Genomic DNA, 20708 nt, shown 5'->3' with positions numbered 1-20708 from the left:
CTATCCAAGCTGTCTTCAGGCAGTTGGCAGGGGACACCCTGAACCGGTCGAGTGTTCCATTAACCTGCCACACATCTTTTTGGAATGTACCCAAAGAAAACCCAGGCAGGCACGGGGAGAACATGCAAACTCCACACAGGAAGGACGCAGCGGGAATCGAACCTCTGCACTGCAAGGCGAACACGCTAACCAGTCGACCACCCGGCCACAATTTCTTTTTAACCAGGGGTTTGAAATAAAGCATCAAACAGAATGAAATGTTTGACAGGACATTGTGTGTGTGTGTGTGTGTGTGCGTACGCTCATGCTTTTTAATGATGCCTTGACAGATATATTGCCGGGGTCAAGCTGCTGTGGGAGCGAGGTTGCATGTGGATGGTACAGTGGCACAACAGCAGCTCATCAATAGCACACAAGAGTAAACCACCAGCTCTCAAGCATAATCCTTAATCAGCAGCCAGGATTAGAGATTCCCCTGAAATTTAGCGGGAGGGAGGTGGGGGAGGGACGATGGAGCTCAGGGTGAAAGGGGAATGAGGACACAAGTTAAATGAGACGAGAAAAAAAAGGGGGGGGAGCAGTGAAAGGTAAAATGTAAGAGTTTTAAAATTGTGGAAAGATAATAGAAGATGAGTCAAGGGATAAAAGAATTGTGGCTGTGCAGCTGTTTACCCCTGCTGATGACCTCCTGTTCCCTCAACCACACTAAGGCTGTTGAGTCAGTGCTGACCTGGGGGGTGTTAACTCCAAAGATGACGGTAAAAAAAAAAAACAAAAAAAAATGTACAATTTAGTAGTATTGTGATTAGCAATAGACAGGGGAATATTAAGAGTAATACACGCAGAACATAAGCATGGTTGCCACAAATAAAGTCTTGAAAGGTTTAATTGTGGGTGTATATTTTGCTTTTTGTAACATGTAGAAATATTAACCACTTTGATGGAACATGTGATGTCAGTATATCGTGCAAGGAAGCGCCACTGTCATGCGTGACAGCGGCTTAGGAAGCAACAAAGTATTCGCTCTGCATCTGCATTGTGTGTTTTCTTTAGCGTTGTGTGATTTTATTTTGTCACACCCATTCCAAAAGAACATAAAAGAAATGCCTTTTAATACATTCTGTTGCCTTTATATTAAGTCTAAAATGTGACACTATTATTATTATTATTTCTACCTTTTTGAAATACGAATAATCGACGGATATTGACCAAGCATCCTTGAATGGATTCTTTTTCAACCTCTTACCATATTTTAATAGACACTCTGTCAAAAACGGTGACCAAAAATAATCCATTGACAGGTGTACATCACTTATTAAAAAATAAAATAAGGGATTGGAGACTGGGTCACATCGGTCTCAGTTCCTCTGGACAGCAACTTTAAGGAACCAAAAGTCCTGATGATCGACTGGCTGAGAAACTTGATGATCAAATATCATCATGCCACAAGACTTTGCATAATCCCTTTCTTAAAATATGAATTGGGCTGCTACTTCTGCTTAGTAATTCCCATAGCATGCATTACGTTGCCTTTTATTTTGACAAAAGTTACCTGGACACCTCAATTTAGTGAATCCAAACAACATACAGTATATTAATCAGTACCAGCCAATTCTGGACCAAGTCTGAAAAGACGTTTAAAAACGTCTTTGGGAGTGAATGAGTTAAGTGTATAGGCAGTAAATTATAGTTGTAATTGACTGTATCGCAATAAACAGACGAGTAAACAACAGTATGTTTTCAATATACCTTTAATTGACTGAAATACAACAGGAAACCATTGACTACTCATCCACATCATGTTTGCTCATGCGTTTGGAAGGACGACCAGCTCAGTATCACAGCATCAGGGTCGCTCACACAAAGGCTAAAAACAAAGTGCGGAAAAATACAAAATTCAAATCAAAAAGTGCAAATGTTAGAGCGAACAAAAAAATAATGACTGCTTTTATGGAATTATAAATGACACGGCGAATAGACTGAGCCCGGTTGAGGTGGACGACAGCCACAGTGACATTGCAGCAGTCTATCATTAAACCAACATTGTAACTGTAGTTTTATCACACGCACCCTTCCGCATGAACAGATGCTGTCACAGCTGTAAGTGGAAACTTAGTAGTTGCAAAATATGTGCATGTTGAAAATGAAAAAGAGGAAGAGGAAGTTGTTTTACTCATTTTTTTCCCCCCCTTTATTGGGCCACCTTAAGCCTCTAAAGGCAACATGAGGGGGACTTCATGATCTAAAGTGGTGACACCAATGCCAGGAAAGTGAAATAGTTCCAAACATGTTTCAAAAACAAGAAGACAGTATGTACTGAGACTTTAAGGGGGTCTCAAAGCATAGAGTCGATACAACAAATTTCGATTTGTTGCGACAGATCCAAATGTGGTATCGAATTATTCTAATTAATTAATTATAATTACTGTAGGATATAAATACTAAAGTCTCCAAAAGCAAGATAGTAAACTCACAGATGCCCCTGATGCTGTGCCATCATTGGGGGAGTTAGGAGACTATGTGAAAGCATTGAGAGTAACGTGTGGGTAAAAACGTGCTTTACACGAAAAAGCCCATTCACCATTTAAGTGCATTTAATAGACACAGATGAGCGAAAATGACAAGTGAAAAATGTTCCCTATAAGCCTCGTTGCAACCACTCAGCTCCCAGTGAAACTTTCTCTGCCGTTATAGTGTTGCATAAATTACATGTGGTGTTATGAGTGTTTTCGGGCATTGAGAAAACAAGCCACAGTAAGTCACATGGGAACGATTTGCAAGTATCTCCAGAGAGCTTTACTCTTGAGACACTTGGCGACTGACGTGCTCTGTTGTCATGGCCAATATTGCTCATAGTCACTTAGGAGTTATTTGCATGGCTTTTGAGGACTGCTTTTAAATAGCTTTTATGGGTCTCCTTTTTTTTTTTTTTTTGATTTCTTGGGCAATCTGGCTCGGTAAGAGCCTACCCCAGCATTTGCATGCAATTTAGGAGATGGTTTCCAATGAATTCAAGTTCAACCCAAACTACTTTTAAAACTTCGGAATGTACTGTACTACTTTATGGATCCCCAATTGCGGGTACAATCTTCCTTTATCTCCTGTGATAGAGCTCCAGTCCGCTTCCGTCAGCTGGAGTTCTTTTCCGGAGCTCTTACTGTGATCTTGACCTTCTTTGCTTTTGCTATGACATTGAGGAAAGCGAATTAAAAAAAAATGTGTGTGGGCAAGAAGCTAACATTAGACTTGAGACTGATGCTCACCGTCAGTGTCTGAGTCTTGGTCCATTTCTGTGTCCACGAATAATTTCTTCCTCTTGTAGGCATGATTGTTTGCCTGTTCTGACACGTTTTCCTCCTCCTCGTCCTCCGCTGCTGCTTCTTCCTCCACTTCCTCCTCATCCTCCTCCCTTTCCTCCACCTGCTCCTCCGAGTTTTTGGGCTCGACGGCTGGCGGAGATGACTGCGATGAGACAGATATCATAATTTTCTTATTGAAATACTTGTAAAATCTGTTTCCTGTTGCCAAACACGTTCACGGTGAAAACAATGTTAACAAAAAAACAAAGTGTTTTTGTTGTTGTTATTGATGTTTGTGCATTCATGTATAGAACACGGATAACGTAAGGCAAGAGACAGACACACATTGGCAAGCAACAACATTGCTCACAGCATTTGGTCAAATGGTTCATCCACTTTTCTTCGGCACAGCGATGGGAGAAAGCTGATCATTTTAGAATTTAGTCACAACTCTGCGCAAGTTTATGCTCACCGACAACCAAATTTTTGACATGCCAAAAAACAATAAATAAAAATCAAGGAATGGCTGGTAATAGTTAATCGATCCTTGTCTCCCCCTAGTACCCATCACACACGGCGATTAACTCATTCAATACCAGCCCATTCTAGACCAAGTCTGAAAAGACGTTTAAAACGTCTTTGGGAGTGAATGAGTTAATAAGGAATCAACCACAATACAACTGTGGGTCGGAAAACCTGATATTGGGTTAATTTTCCTCATGTGTACCTGGTGCCCCTCAACTTATATTTTCATACAAAAAGATACCTTCAGGTCTCAGCATCACCTTACCTTGCCATTTGTTGATAAACCGTCTTGCATTTGAATAGCAGAATTCATACTCTCCAGCACGACTACTGTTCCAGAAACAAGACATGACTACGTTAAAGATCAATGCATGGCTCTCAACTCAATTATTTATGAACCTTGTTTACCTGGACGTAATGATATAGTGAGGCCAGGGACCTTCTTTCCATTGCTTTGCTCTGTCTTTTCATCGGCCTCTTTTTTCTGCTCCGCATTCTCTTTTACCACCTGCTGGCATAAGACATTGTACGACAGAGCAGACAATCTCCTGTCATCATTCACTGATTTGTCTAAGTACCTTCTGTTTGTGTTGCGTAACGTCTTGTTGTTGCGTGACCAGAGGTAAGGATGGCGCCAAGGATCGAGACGAGGGAGGCGATGCAGTTTGACCAGGTGTGGGAAGACTCTGCATCAATTCCTTGTCAGTTCTCTTGTTTACACCCTCTCCCTCTTGTGAGAATAAAGAAGGTTCATGTTTCGTTGTTTGGCTCGGTTTCGACTTTCCTCTGTCGGACAGATCGAGAGGACCATCGCCGAGATCTCTAAGCCCATCCCCAGAAACCCTTTCGGTGGTGGATGGTTGCGTGTCCCTCTTCTCCTGAGACTTACCCAGAATCCCTGTATGCTCTGATAAATTATTCAACCTAAATACCACGATTGGTTCTTTAATGGGGCCTTGGAAGCTGCTGTTTTTGTGCCACTGAGTCCCATAAACCTGATCTTGAATGCTGGAAAGGCTCGTGTGCTGGCCACTTGGGACCAAGTTTGGAAATCGAGGAAGATTTGATTTAGGATAAGGGTGCCTCGCCAGGTTTGTGCCCGAATTTGCCAGTGAAGCCCAGGCAGAAGATTCGGGTAGAGCCCAAGGAAAGGGAACAGGGCTGCTTTTGATTGGTTGAGGGCGACAGGGGACGGGGGCTTTGATTGTATGTCGGGTTGGATTCACATCAGCATTGGTCGTCCTCAAATGAAGAGCTTGAGAGGGAACTGGGGGTGCCTGGTCCGGGGCTCCCACGGCGTGAGATCTATGGGAGAAAGTCACCCATTAAGGAATAAACCCCTCAAAAAATTGTTGAACCGGGTGCAAATTATTTGAGTGACTTTGTCAATAAAATAATAGATTTTGTCCTACATCAATTAATATGCAGTTAATTAAACAGTGCTATCCTGCCAACCACCATAAAACTATTTTTGTTTGGAGTGTTCAACCAGCCTGCTATGCATGTTTTTGGAATGTGGGAGGAAACCGGTGTACCCAGAGAAAACCCACGCAGGCCCGGGAAGAACATGCAAACTCCACACAGGAAGGCCGGAGCTGAAATCGAACCCGGCACCTCTGCACTAACCACTTGTCTACCAGTCCACCCCAGAATGGACTTTTAATACAGAAAACATTGCTGCCTTATAACTTTCTTGCACTCTGTCTGCCCAGTGATCCAAGTGATCAAGGCAGACTGCAGCCCCACTTTTGAGTCTCGGATCTCTCAAACGTTTTTTTAGAGGGAATTTCTCCATTACTTCATCGCCGAGTGCGTGTGTAGTTCAATTAGTCCATTAATGTGTGAGGGGAGTTTGTTCTAGACCTGCTCCATATGTAGCTTCCTTTAGACAACTTCTTTTGCGAATCGGCAGGATATACTGTAAGTCAATTTTAACTGAAGTGAATTACCTCCTGTCTCCATGTGTCACACTGCTTTCTGTCTTCCAGGGCTGTGAAGTGAAAGTTGAGAGAGCCTTCAGGCAAGCCCAAAATAAACAATTACTTCATGTTCATGTCAAGAATACTATGCTTTATTTATTTATTTATTTATTATTCATCAAATATCTTGCCTGCTAACTTTCTGTATATCACATTGAAAAGCAGAATGCCGTGGCTGTCTTATACTTCAGAGTTTGACCCAAATAGCTCCGCTTGTCCAATACACAACAAGGCGATAATAAACTCAAAGAAGAGAAAAATAAGGTAGGCAAAAGTGAGAAACCAAGCTATGAGAAGAAATGTATTTATATCCTTATCACCAGTTTTATAAATGTAAATAATTCACTGGAACTAACTGTATGTAGAAGGGGTCAAAATGAAACTTACAAAGTGGCTCTTGCTTATTGCTTGGAGCTGTCTGAACTCTGACGGAGGCTCTGTTCGGTCAAATAGAAACCGCCAATAATTTAGAACATGGGGGGGGGGGGGGGGGGGGGGAATAGAGAAACGCTTCCCCTGACTGCTGGGTCATTTTTCAACCTCACCATCAGCCATTTGGTTTGTGTCTGTTTTCACTGCAACATTGCCATCTACTGGCTGGTCGGAGGTAGCCCTGCCAGTCGCCATGGTGATGAGAGACACAGGTCCAGATAAAGGTGAAAGGTCAGGGGAGGTGTTTGGTTTTGCCTCCAAAGGTGTGTGGCTGCAAGATGCAAAGTCATCGTTGAATCTGTTGCACACATCTTAAACAAGCTCTCTTGTTGTCACTGTATACTAACCTTAATGCTTCTCTGAGATGATCAATCTCATCTCGTAGTCTCCTGTTTTCCTTTTTTAGGGCATTAGTCTCTCCAGCTATGACACAGTGACAGAGGGAATCCAAGAGCAAAAAAAAATACAGCGGAGTTCTAGATAGTTTGAATTTTTCCAGTTGCATTTTTTCCCCCAATAGTTTGGTTTGGTACTATAACTTCAGGTGTGACTTGTATCGACAGTATTAACATTAGAGCTCGGATTTGAACATGAAATTCCCTGTTTTCTAATCGTATTGACGGTAGCAAACGAGTTCCAGGTCGATTCAAAACTTCTGCTTCTAACTATGGACTTTTTTTTCTTTATAGTTTAAAATGGCTTACCCTAAATAGAATCCCGCAACATGTTGTGGCAAAAGGTAGATTCCAAGTAGATTCAGTTATTGTGTCTTTTGGTGCAGTATAATAGTGAGCTACCTGGGGAACCGGTCCCACATTCTTTGCCATGACTAATTCTTGTTTTTCTTCCCTATTTTTCTTCTTCCATTTTTCCCCACTTCTTTTTAGTGAATGGCAAATGCATTTGGTGCATTACCGCTGCCATCTTTATTTTTACTATTTACAGCACAGTGTTTTTTAGTAGGGCAGCCCGTTAGCCCAGTGGTTAGCATGTCAGCTTCACAGTGCAGAGGTACCGGGTTCGATTCCAGCTCCGGCCTCCCTGTGTGGAGTTTGCATGTTCTCCCCGGGCCTGCGTGGGTTTTCTCCGGGTGCTCCGGTTTCCTCCCACATTCCAAAAACATGCGTGGCAGGCTGATTGGACGCTCCAGATTGTCCCTAGGTGTGAGTGTGGTTGCGAATGGTTGTTCGATTCTGTGTGCCCTGCGATTGGCTGGCAACCGATTCAGGGTGTCCCCCGCCTACTGCCCGAAGACAGCTGGGATAGGCTCCAGTACCCCCTGCGACCCTAGTGAGGATCAAGCGGCTCGGAAGATGAATGAATGAATGAATGTTTTTTAGTATTACCAATTTGCAATGATTGGCGCTTATTTCCCACGCAAAAGCTTGAGCTCCTGTATTAAAGGACTCGATATACGACCGTGCTTGAGACACATTTCTGGTCATCATTAATGAGAAAGACTACCTAGCAGTGTGATGTGTTGGATGGTCTGCATCTGAGAGACTTCAAACTCCTGCTGTCTTCTCTTGGCCACCTCCTGAGTGACTGTGCATCTGTCACACAGGCCTGCCCTCAGTCTGCGAGTTGCATCGCACGAGCAAAGAATAACAAATGAGGAGGAATTAAAAGAATGGAAGCTAAAGGAAAAAAACAGATGTATTGCTGCTTGTCCACTCAATTTCAAACCTTTATTCAAATGTGAATAAAACATGTATTTTGTATACCTGTTCTCAAGTGTCTTGATATTTTCAGTGAGTATTCGCTGCTGCTCCTTCATCTGTTGATTCTTTGTGAACAGCTCCTCCATTCGCTTTGTATCACTGAAAACACACACACACACACACACACACACACACACTCACACACCACACACACTCACACACACACGCACACACACACGCACACACACACACACACACACTCACACGCACACACACGCACACACACGCACACACACACGAAGTCATATCGTAGCTTTTTTCAACTGATTTGGGCGATATCAAAAAGCATATCTGCATCCTGACAGGGTTGTCCTTGTACATTGTACGTTGCACCCCATCTCCTTGTTGTTACTTTCTCAAAGCATCATTTATTTCAATGTTCTCGACTGTTTTCCTTTCCATCCCAAGTACAAAAACGGCGACTCTTCAGGCTCGTCCGTTCTGTCTCCCTCTGGTGGACATTATCGTGTTCTGTCTCTTCAGACGGCTTAGTGTAACTTGTAACTGTTGTGTGAAATTTATTGCTCTCTACTCATGACAAAAAAAATATTTAGGGGCGGGGGCGGTGGGTCTCGGACTGGACCTGTTTGAACAAGAACTACCTTGAGAGTTGAACACAACAAGAAGTAACAGGTGGTGTTCACAGCACAGTTGAAACGGCTCGACTCATCGATAGCTCATCTTGAATTGTCATCAATGTGCTAACAAGATTTTGTCTACAGACAAAACTGTGAAATTGAAGCCTTCACTCACCAACCCTTCTTGTTGGACAATTCTTGCACCTTCATCTGCCACCCTGAAAGTTAAACACAGCACACTCAATTTTTAGGTCATTTGAAACAATTGTGCCTTTTTTTAAACTCATAAAACATCATTTATTTCCTCATACCCTCAAGTTCTCGCTCATGGACCTCCCTGAGTTTAAGAAGCAGCTCATTGAAACTCTCCATCGCTCTCACATTCGCTGTTGCGTGTCAGTCTGGAGGCAGAATGATTATTTTTCAAGGATTTTACAGGTAAACAGCATACATACAGTATATATATGAGTTTTACCCACTTACCTATAGTGTCATGTGGTTATCTGCTGAGGCATCACTATTTCTGACGACAATACTGTCACAAAAGAAAAAAATTATTAAGGCTATATAGAAATCAGTACTCACACAACTACAAGAGCAAAATCACTTAGCTCCAACAATTTTGCTGTAAATATGTATTTCCATATATATACTATTTATACTTTGGGAATTTCTTTGCAAAGGTGATATATATAGGTATATGTGAATAAATCACATTTTTTATTCATGTAACTATATTAATCAAAAATGACTTGGTAAGTTGTCAGTGTCTCCATATAGGTTGTTCCATGTTCTAAGAGTTAAGGTGCAGTGTTTTGCATGGTAACCTTATTTGTGAACTTGTGTGAACATTCGGAAAATAACATGAGATTTCAAATATTATGCTCAGCGTTTCCCCCCCAAATTCACAGCAAATCTGATTTGACCTGCATCCAACGGGTTGTGTTTGCCCTTGGAGGTTCTCACTGCAGTATTCTCACTTGTATTCTTTGGCGTTTGACTCAGCATGACTTAGATTTGCTCTTGATTTTACTGCTTGGTGCTTTCTACCGCCTTATTACTTATTACTTATTACTGATTCGTCTTACTGTTTATTGTATATGTTAAATCGCTCCATGTACAGCACTTTGTATGCAGCGATGGCTGTTTGAAAGTGCTCTATAAATACTGTTGACTTGACTTGACTTGACTTGCAGTCAGCTAATTTAGTGTTTTATCTATCAGGCAACAATGCAAACATAGTTTAAGAAATTTAAAAAAGCCACTCTAACACTAGCATGTGCTTTAATGCTAACTAACAAAACGTTACGCCCCAGGACCTTGTCATGCACCTTTGTGCATGCACTGCACCACATTTTGGTTGTCAAATTTGGTTGTCATATTGACGATGATGACAGCTGGCTGGACCGGTCTAGCTAGGCCTGGGAAAGCAAATGTGAACTTTGTGTATCAAGTACACAAAAGTTTTTTTTCCCTCCCAAATGAGTATGTGTCAGCAGAACTATGTGTGCGGGTGGTAATTTACAGAATGTCTTCATGCAGGAATGAGTAAAATTACCAAACTGGCACACCAAAGGCAGAGGGTAACATGGAGGAGCGAATATGACTTTTGATATCATTTCTCGTGTTTTACAATGAGCTTGCGGACTGCATGCAGTGTTCTTACTCAATTCACACAATGGAGCACTATGTGGGTGAGGTGCTAGTTAATTTCCAAAACTGCCATGGTGGCCTTGAACAAGACAACAAGGACCAAAGTGATCAGAGGTGGCATGGGGCCGCCTTCTTGGCTCTCCATTACATTGCTTACGCATGATCCTGATTGTATACGTACAGAGTCAAACTTAATCTAACAAGACCAAGACCTCTGCCAAGGCCTGACTATTTAGAAATATGGTTACAATAAGTGTATTAAAATGCAAGGAAATTTTCGTAAGTGTGACCTTATTTAGCTGTTTGTTTAAATTTAAGTGAGCAAGATTATGTACCGGTAAATATAACTTAACCTTGTTCCGCGAAGTTTTGTTTCTGGCTGGTGTAGACTGTGAATCTATTTGCATCATTAGTTTTTTTTTAAATCATATAGTTTATTTTGTAGTGTAATACGGTCCTGAGGTCAGGTCAGCAGACTTGGGTCAATTAGTCGAGCCCAGAGTTGAAAGCAAACATGGTGCATCAGCATTTAGATTCTATGTTGCACAAAAATGGAATATGCTGCTGACAAAACTGAAGTTAATTCCAAATGTCAATTCTTTAAAATTGAGGTTTAAAACGATGCTTTTCCTCCCATACCTACGATTTTGGTCTTTGAGAGCACTTCTATAATCATTTCAAAATCATGCTCCTGCAGTAATTTTAGTGAACTGCTTTTTACTTCTCTACTTTGCTTTTAAATGTCTTAAATTATTCTGTTTTAATTGTCTCTATATTTAGTGTTGAATTTCCTGTTTAAACGTACATTATTTAAATGTTGATTTGTAACTACAGTATGTGAAGCACATTGAGTTATCTTGAATGAAGACGCTTTGTCTTCTGAATTTATATTGTTAATGTACACAGGACTTTTTTTAACTTTTTGTTAACAGTCTGGCAAAGATAGTGCCAAGAAACACGCAAATAAACATGTATGTTAGGTAGACAAAAAACTAAGCATTAATATCAATATTTCACATTGTTGAATGGAACCTATAACGCATCCACACCTATGAATACATTTGTTTCATGATTCTGTATTTTTGTGCAGGTTACAATTGGTTTTGTCATAGTTTTGCTTCCTAGTGTTCTTTTGTCTTCCTTGTTTGGTTTTGGTCCCCCTGTTCTTCTCATCCAGGTCCCTAGTGTTGGCTAATCAGCTCCCTCAACCCTTTGGATCTTCTCGAGGTATTGTCTCGTCTGTTTGCTTGTATTTAGTTCCCAGGTTTCGGAGCATGTCCTGCGGCTGCCGTCAGTCCCTGCTTTGGCGGTGCACGTCCCAGTTCCGGCGCCGCACTTCATGTGGCCGCCACCCATCTGAGTTTTGGCGCCGCATGTCCTGCAGCTACCGCCCATCCCTGATCTGGTGCCGCACATCCTGCAGCCACCACTGGGTGACTGGGATGTCTGGGGTCCATCCCTTGAGATAGGGGTACTGTCATGACTCTGTTTTTGTTTACGTTACATTTGCTTTTGTTTCCTCATGGGCTTTGGTCTTCCTCGTTTTGGTTTTGTTTCCATCTGTTGTCACCCGAGTCCCTTGTGGGAACCAATAATCTCCCTCAACCCTTTGTCTTGTCCAGGTGTTGTCTCGTCAATTTGCTTGTATTTAGTTCCCAGGTTTCAGTCAGCCTGTGTCGGAATGTTGTGTTACTGTTATGTTGTTTTGTCGTAATGATATGTTGGATCAGATCTGAATAAAAAGTACAAACCACTACGGATTTGTACCACCTACTGGATACATGCGACTTTAGAAACAAAGTGTCGTGAAACCTGCATTGAATAAACTGCTCTTCACACTCAAAATCATTTAGCAGCTCTAATAACAGCACAACTATGCAGAAAGTAGGAATTTCATATTTTCTTCCATTTCCGGTTTGTGCTCTGCATACTACTTTCATCATTTCCGTCCAATTTGAGCGCCGATTGTCACACATCATGTGTACTCTTGCAAAAAGTACAGTATGACTCCAGGGGTTCGACTTTTGTGCTAACAACATTAACACAACAATGCCATGCAGTGGGAGGCTGCTTCCCTTTTCATTGCAAACGCTGGTAGGTTAAGTGTAAATTTCTAGATTGGTTTATGTCACTTGAATTTTTTAGTGGGCTTTGATAATCGTTAGCAATGGAAATGTACACGGACACTTTAGATAGGCAGGCAGGTGTGTGGTATAATGTCTTTGATATGCGATTAGGATCCTTATTGAAACTTTCAACTGTCATGTTTCGGTTTGTGACCAACAGGTGGCACTGTAGAACTCCCCCCCCCCCGCAGCTGCACACCTGTTGGTCGTTAGGTAATTAGTGGCTTTAAACGGACTCCCAGCCTGAGCACTCATTGTTGTTGGTGCTCTTTGCTGCTGTCATGTTTGTTTGGTGGTCTTTGCTGCGGTCATGTTTGTTTGTCATGTGTTGGTCATTGCTATGTTTTATTTTCAGTCATGTGTTTTGTTTGATACTTTGGACTTGGTTTGTTTTGGATTTAGTTTTCTCTATATTTTAATACAATTCTTCAAGTTCACCCTCCTCCAACCTCCTCCACCCTCGACCACCACCCGCAACATGACACCAACTAAGGGTGTGGAAAATAATCGATATTATCGATACATCGATGCGCGCGTGCGCGATGCCAGTGCATCGGCTCATTCACTGGGTACGACGCGATTCACGGGTGAAATTGAGATTCATCACGATGCATTGGTGGGTATCGGTAAAATCCGATTCAAGCGCCGTTTTATTCATGTTAAACGTCACCTATCTACCCTTTCCTAGGCGCAATGAATGCACCATCATTATTTTGCGTTGTGTGTTGAATACGGACGGTAGCCGCGCGTCACATACAGTCCAGTACACAACTAGCGAAACACTATGGAAGTTCGCGCAAGCAGCAGCGAGCAAACTACTGTATTTAATGCTTCCACAACATTCAAATCTTATGTTTGGAAATACTACGGCTTCGAAAAGAAAGATGGAAAGATTGATAAAAGCTCCGTAATTTGCAAAGAATGTCGCACGACGAAGCCATACAACGGCAGCACCACAAATATGCAGACCACTTAAAACGATGGCACCACATCACCGACAAGTTTCCCGCCCCCTCCCCGTCCAGTTCCTCGTTGGACACCGGAGAAACTCTTGGCAAACCAGGTCAGGATCAGAAAAAAATCGCCTCTTATTTTGGGGGTCCCCTTGCAGCTCATTATGACCATGCAAGGAAAAACTATATATGGATGACTCTTTTGGACATTTCATTTTGACACTCGGTGAGAGTGGTCTGTATACGCTGCAATACACACAGCAGCTTTGAGGCTGTGACTGCCACATTGTTTCAATCGTATTTTTTTCCTGTCCTATGGAGATGGATATTTCATATAAGACACTCAGTGAGTAGTCTGTTTGTGTTTACACTACAGCAATAGCTGTGAGTCTCAGGTGCCAAATTGTTTACATTTTCTTTGCACAAAACCCAATTGTGAAAGGGCTTAAATAAGTTGTTTTACACGTTCTACTGTTTATAAGGTATAAAGTGGTCTACTTTTTGCAATACCATACTGAATTCCATCTTTTTTAAAACTTTTTTTCTTTGCGTATTTGCATCATGTTTAATTGCACAATATCACAACAAATTGCACTGTATCGTATCGGATCGCATTGATTTGAAATAAATGTGTATCGCGTTGTATCACATCGTGAAGACGGTGAAACGTATCGCATCGTGTCGCCAGAAAATTCCATGTATCGTTTAAGTATCGCATCGCTGGTTGTGCATCGAGATGTGTATCGAATCGTCCTCAGAGCTGAGATTCACATCCCTAACACCAACAGCAAGACTGGCTTGCTGACTTGCAAGTAGTGCCCAGCGTGACTTATTTCGATCTCAATTATTATATATATGTGCATGGATACAAGTCCATGCAGAATAGTCTTGCGGTGGTAGTCACCCAAATCAGAATTACAGCGCTTCGAAGTTGGCAAATGAAATTCACATGTTCTCATCAAATGTACGTTCAAGAATATTTGTTATGGACGGGCGCTTGACAACCTATTGTACAAGTGGCAAAACGTTCTTAAAGGTGTTTATTTGTCACTGTAAGCTGGTTGTTGTTCAATGCAAAACTGGCATTTAAAACAATTTATTAAACAACAAACATCTGCTAGCTAAATGCTATCATAAATTAAAAGGCAGACATGTCCATCAAAATTATAAACCTTCAAACAACACGCAGGTACCAGTCAGGTGTGTTGTATACTTATCGTCTTGTGTGATAACTATTCACAAAGAAAAGGGGAACAACCGCACGTTTGCATTTATTTGAAGTTCTCTCCAGAATCCTTCAAACCAATGGCAATATATGTGGCTTGCAAATATAGCAACAACTGAGCTTCCGGTAAAAAGTAGGCCTGCCTCTTTGTCAGTCGCTTTACTTTTGGTTGGGCGTCGTATACCTGGTTTGTGATGATTTTCTGAAGTCGAAAGAATCCTTTTCCTCCCTTTCCCCCCAACTATTACAGCCAACAATGACACATGTACAAGGCATGATGAATTGTTAATGGGCCTCGCCTTTCAAAATGTCCGCCGCCAATGCATTGTGAGAGATGCAGTAAAGGCTGAACCCCTCAAAAGAAACCACAATAAAAGAAAATAATTATGTTTGCTTTTGGTTTGGACCAAACAAGTGGACCAAAGAACTTTTCTGGTGTGGGGGGGAAAAAAGCCAATACAACAATAGAGCTGTCGTTTGATATGGCGTAGGACAAAAGTGTCAAACTCATGCCTGGGGGCCAGATCATTTTATGTGGCCCACAAAATCACATCATGTTAACTTCAGTTGAACCAAATGACTGGAATCAAATTATCAAGTGTAATAAGTAGCGTTGAGATTTCACTTTTTAAATGACCCTTTTTACCATAATTATCCAAAATTTGTATGGTTTCGAAGGACAGCTGTGTCAAGAAAAAAAAGGCTATGACATAGAACATTTAATGTTTTTTTTTAAAAATTAGGACCCGCAAAGACCCGCTGGGAATGACTTTGGTAATTCTGAAGACGTATTGCAAACCTTGAATGTTAGTTTCTATTTAGATCAGTGAGCTTCACACTCCCTCTTCAACAAGTCGGGATATGTCTTGCTCATCTTTCTGGTGCAAGAGAAGACCTGCCTGTCTTTCTGATGATCCAGCACAAACACACAAACAGACATGCACATGACGCTGAAGCAACATAATGACCAGCGCATGCCTGCATGAGGTATGAATTGTAGATAATATTTCAAAGGTAAACAAAAGTACACATCCCAACTTGACCGTGGCTTTTAAAAGTTTCGATATTCTAACCTCATTCACCCTGGATGCATGGTGGAGTGGGGTGGGGGGATGAAAGCCCTAGTACCGTACAACGAAATGTGACTTCTCCTCTTCTGAAATCATTGACCACCCATTATTGATAACATTCGAAAAATGCCCAAGCCAGAACTGACTCTATTGAACCTGCACACACATGCAAATATGGGCATGCATGCTATTGTCGATTGAGGTTATGGATAATTCCTGCCTTCACACCTCCAAAACAGATATTGCCACCTGTGCTACACACCTGCCGGCAAAGGGCAACACCTCAGCACCCAACAACTCACCTCACACGCTGGGGCGATGCCCTCGGTCGGCTCCCCTTCTTTTTTCCCTTTACGCTCCAAAGATGGACGGAGTAATATGGACACACAGAGAAAAAAAAACGGCGAGTGAGATTGTCTGACACCCTCCCATCCTTCATCTCCCCACCCCAGGAAACCGGTCCGAGCGGTTGTTCCCTTGAGGAACACAAACACTGAGGCCTGGGCAAGTTCTCCCTTGATATTCCAGTTCTGCTGAAATCTCACATAACTGGCCAAACTGGTCTCATAAAGCCCTGAGGTGATAGAGAGACGGGACCAATTGGGTAACTGGTGCAGGTCATTGCACATCCCTGTTGTATGCTCGACGGTAGATTGACATACATTTTCAAAAGAGGTATATTTAGCACACTATTCTCAAATATAACAAAATAATATGTGTCCACGATATCACAAATTGGAAAAGACAACATAATAAGGCAATTTCCGGATTCCGTAAAGTAAATTTCCGATGACTAACTTGACTGATCTCACTTCGCATCACGATGCCTCACTCCATAGCATCCTTTCATGAATGGCAACCTTAAGTCTTGTAAACAAAAAACAAGACAAGAATGACAAGAATGAGGAGTGCAGACCTCTGCCAAGGTAACATTTTCCTAAAAATTGCTGCTTGGATAAAGATTTAATGAAAGTATGCCTTTCCTTTCTTTTTTCCTAGTACATTAGTTTTTTTGTTTTTTTTTTTTCAAAAAGTTTGACCTATGTGTTGTTATTGATAACGATTACATTTCAAAAAATCCATCTGTTGTTGAACCTAACCCCAGTTCAGAAATCGGACTCGATATATTACATATATTATTGTTATATATTATTATTATAAAAACATGATATGCTAGAGAAAATTCGGAATCAGTGAAAAAAAATCTAGAAAAAGTTACTTGCATGTCTGATCAAAAACAATTTGTACAAATTTGTTGACCAGTCGAATGATCCAGTGATGACCAACTGACAACTCATAGTAGCAGTTCCTCGTCAGGACTCCCGAATCTCTCGATAAATTGGAATTATAATATCGATTTTTTTTTACAGTGATGTATAATGATCCAGTAATGACTTATAATACAATCAGTGCATACAATGTATGAAACTGTAGATATGTATCCAGTATTATTAGGCCAAATCCCATTGGCCCTCTTCCCTCCACATGCAGATGATAAGAAACATTAGGACAGGGGTGTCCAAAGTCGGTCGGGGAGGGCCGCTGTCCTGCCTGTTTTCCAGCTCTCCCAGGAGCAACACACCTGATTCACATCATCAGGATTGTTCTAAAGCTGCCCCGGAGCTGGTTGATGAGCTGATCATTTGAATCAGGTGTGTTACAGCTGGGAGAGCTGGAAAACGGGCAGGACAGCGGCCCTCCAGGACCGACTTTGGACACCCCTGCATTAGATAAGATAAGATAAGAAAACCTTTATTAGTCTCACAATGGAGAAATTCCCAATTCACAGCAGCAAAGTTATGAAAGGAAGACCTCTGTTGTCATTTTTGCTAGTCCTTCTCTCTTTTTTTTAAAATTAAATAGACAATCCATCCATCCATTTTCTAATCCGTTAATCCTCACAAGGGTCGTTCGTTATTATAATTCATCACTGGATCATTATACATCGCTGTAAAAAAAAACCCCGTTCTGTTTTGTTTGTTTAATGCGGTAAGAGTAACCTGCCAGCGGATGTCAGTGCCGCCAAACGAAACACTTTCTCGATGCGTTGGCTTTTACATGGTGTAATAACACCTTTCTTTCACTAGAGGGTCCGAATACCCTGCAAAAATAGATGATGTGGACGAGACCGACGAATCCTTGAAAAGGCTTGTTGAAGCTATTGATTTTGTTTTGGTGGTTCACAGCAGTGAGGTGGCTTGTGTAGGGTGACCCCAGGGTGAATGAACAAGACTGCTATTGATTACCATTGCATTGATTTAATTGAACTAATTAAAGAGGAATGCGTTGCAAAACACTTTCCAACATTCAAAGGGCAAAAACCACATACGAGTTTTCAGTATTAGACTTTCAACACATCGTCGCGAATGGTGCCTTTGTTTCGCTTGTGCAAAGCACAGTCTTTGTTTTTTCTTTCACTTCAAGACAGTCATTAGATGATGCGAGAAGTGCAGCTGGTGAAAAGCAGTGAAACAAAAGGAACACGAGCAATCGGTACGCTGCGAGTGCACAATCCTATCTGAACACGTGTGTGTTTTACAGGGTGAGTCTGTCTCAAGAGCTGTGGTGGCATGCTGTCACACAGACTGGTCTGTAAGCGTGTCATTGTGCAACATATTGTGCGTGTGTATGCTAGAATGGTTACTTTACCTATTTGCGCTGTTACAGTGTGCACAATTTGGTTCAGCAGTGACACAAGTATTACTATTATTATTATGTTTACCGTTTTGTATATTATTGAAAAAAGAACAACTTTTATCATCACTCTGAATGACAGATTTGATGCTGAGCTACTCAAAAGCCCTAAACTGCCCCCTGGTGGTTGTGTTAGAAATGATGAGAAGCATCGGCCATTGGAACTATCGATAATTGGAACAGTTAGCGGCCAACTGTTAGCCACACTAACCTTTGTTCCTCTTTGCATTTTCCAGCAGTCTGGATACTCTGTGGCACCAGTCTTGGTGCTTTTCCAGACATCTGGTTTGGGGGAGGAGACTCACGACTGTTGGTGGATATTTTGTTCCATGTGTGCTGTCCTGTGTTGTCTTCTCAAGTATGCTACAAACCATCAGAGCTGTAAACACACTTAGTGATATTTTCCGCATCATGTGTGGGGTCTTTTTTAATATTCAGTTAAGTTGTTAAAAATTGGTACATGCCCTGCTTAAATGTACTTGCAACAAATAGTAATATTCTAAGTCTGTTTAATAAAATGTGGACTGTATACCATTCATGCTGTCATAAAAACAAGAACACAAGAGATGAATAATCCTTAGCATGGGGCTGAAAATTTGGTAATCTTTTTTCTCCACAAAGAGAGATAGAGGCTCTCAAGGACTGGACTTTGGCCCCTGTGTTATAGATCCTCTAAAACTATCCGAATGCCCCTGAGGTCATACAATTAGGAATTCAATCATAAATTTCGTTTCAGTCATAGAAAATCTCCAAATGTCCGAGACACTCTTGGCAATAAAGTTAATCCTGTGATGCCTTCAGATTCTTGAGGATTAACTCTACATATGTGCTTTTGTGCAACCCTTACAGTATTTGAAAAGAAAGGAGAAACTACTTCGAGAACATACACCGAAACTCACATTTGATGCGGGAAGCCTCCAATGTCACGTTATTAAGTTAAGGTCGATTGTTTTACTTTTTTTCCTGTGCTGTGTTTTAATTTCCGCTATACTTTTGGCAGTGGGCAGTGTTACACTTGTATGATAGATTACAAAGATGTTTTATTTACAATGGGAAGATTTGTCTTGTAATATGAAGACGTCAGAGGCCGAGCAATATCTTGGAAAGTATTCTGTTCACCCTCAGAGGTTCCACTGTACTGCGTCATTTAGTTCTAGGTCCTGAAAATGTTGTCAATCATCAACAACAATCAACCCAAGTAAAAATGTTCTAAATTTCTATGTTAATAGGTTGCTTTTTACTTGAAAAATGTGTGAAATGTTATAAAAGTGTCATCAATATACTTTCCATGCCAGAGCGTGTACTTAAGAGCTTAAGTGTATTGGTGCATGATTTGAAAAACAGTTTATTTCATAAACCGTATTGAAAAAGAGAGGTAGAGATCATTGAGATTGGTGGCCTCACACAAACGTGCTGTAAATTACGACACTCACGGCCCGAAGGAATTTGAACTTGTACACTTGTTATGATGTTCATGCAGGCTCTCTTTGTCCCCCTCCTCTCCTGCAACTCTTATTTATGATCATTACCTTGACCTGCTCCAGCCTGCACATGCTTGTAAATCACCACCGTCCTTCCCTCTTGCCCTCATGCTTACATAAACAACATTTAACACATCTATCGAGCAGGCTGCACGCCTGAATGAGGGCTCTCATCAGAAAGACATCTTTTGGTTTGCTCGGTCTATGAAAAATGGGGGGGAAAAAAATTGCCCACCTGTAAGAGTAACGTGCTTTCAAGCCCATTTCCTGGTTTCTGAACGCACGTCAGGGGTGATGTGTCTTTTTAAATCTTGAATAGATTAACTCAACAAAATGTAAGATTGAACTGGTTGAACGACCATGTCAGCCCTGACAGAATTTCCAATGACTAGCTTTGCCATAGAAAGGCACAGTGCAATTCTTCCTTGAGTTCAACAAATTATATATACAGTTTAAATTTATGGGTGACACGGTGTTCGACTGGCTAGCATGTCCGCCTCACAGTGCCGAGATGCAGGGTTTGATTCCGGCGGAGTTTGCATGTTTAGCCCGTGCCTATGTGGGTTTTCTCCGGGTGCTCAGGTTTCCTCCCACATTCCAAAAACATCCATGCAGGTTAATGGAACACTCTAAATTGTCCCTCGGTGTGATTCTGAGCACGAATGGTTGTTTGTCTATGTGTGACCTGCAATTGGCTGGCAACCCGTTCAGGGTGTCCCCCGTCTACTGCCTGAAGACGGCGAGGATAGGCTATTGACCCTTGTGTGGATAAAAGTATTAGAAGATGGATGGACATAAAACATGAACATTAGAATCAAGGTTAAAGCAAATAGTCACTTCAAAAACTCTTTACTGATTATGTTTTGCCTTGTGTTACTCTTCTCATTTGCATGTGTGGATTTTCCAGTAAATCCTGTGTTGTATATTCGTGTCATTTTAACGTTGGGCCGGGAAGTAGGATCCACTCCGGGC

The 20708-nt window shown here is 41.5% G+C and overlaps 1 protein-coding gene across 6 annotated transcripts; it reads right to left on the bottom strand.

The window, feature by feature from the left end:
* Nucleotides 1–1737: 1737 nt before the first annotated feature.
* rbbp8l (retinoblastoma binding protein 8-like) lies at nucleotides 1738–16012 on the bottom strand. 6 transcript variants are annotated; one of them, XM_052059782.1, is made up of 15 exons: nucleotides 15864–16012; nucleotides 9018–9069; nucleotides 8846–8935; nucleotides 8710–8752; nucleotides 7960–8055; nucleotides 7700–7872; nucleotides 6583–6658; nucleotides 6349–6506; nucleotides 6191–6240; nucleotides 5774–5838; nucleotides 4403–5129; nucleotides 4233–4335; nucleotides 4090–4154; nucleotides 3264–3462; nucleotides 1738–3184 (listed from the first exon to the last, which is right to left on the bottom strand). In XM_052059782.1, exons 3-15 carry the CDS (start codon nucleotides 8904–8906, stop codon nucleotides 3129–3131), a joined length of 1872 nt encoding a protein of 623 aa, XP_051915742.1. In that variant the 5' UTR covers nucleotides 8907–8935; nucleotides 9018–9069; nucleotides 15864–16012; the 3' UTR covers nucleotides 1738–3128. The 6 variants fall into 6 exon arrangements, with proteins under 6 accessions (XP_051915742.1, XP_051915741.1, XP_051915743.1 ...); XM_052059781.1 differs by having other exon boundaries at nucleotides 9018–9040; nucleotides 15860–16005; XM_052059783.1 differs by lacking the exon at nucleotides 15864–16012 and adding an exon at nucleotides 15291–15398.
* Between the last annotated feature and the right edge of the window lie 4696 nt (nucleotides 16013–20708).

The sequence above is a fragment of the Hippocampus zosterae genome, chromosome 2 (genome assembly GCF_025434085.1).
Source record: "Hippocampus zosterae strain Florida chromosome 2, ASM2543408v3, whole genome shotgun sequence".
Lineage (NCBI taxonomy): Eukaryota > Metazoa > Chordata > Actinopteri > Syngnathiformes > Syngnathidae > Hippocampus > Hippocampus zosterae.
The sequence above is the reverse complement of the archived record's forward strand: the minus strand, read 5'-3'. Positions and strand labels throughout refer to the sequence as shown.

Bases quoted from the DNA above. Each gene is read 5' to 3' on its own strand.
- rbbp8l (XM_052059782.1), bottom strand. From the start codon at position 8,906: ATGGAGAGTTTCAATGAGCTGCTTCTTAAACTCAGGGAGGTCCATGAG. The intron at 5,839-6,190 runs GTAAGTTTCATT...GCTTGCCTGAAG, and splicing joins CAATAAGCAAGAGCCACTTT to GCTCTCTCAACTTTCACTTC. The intron at 4,336-4,402 runs GTACTTAGACAA...GTCTTATGCCAG, and splicing joins TTACGCAACACAAACAGAAG to CAGGTGGTAAAAGAGAATGC.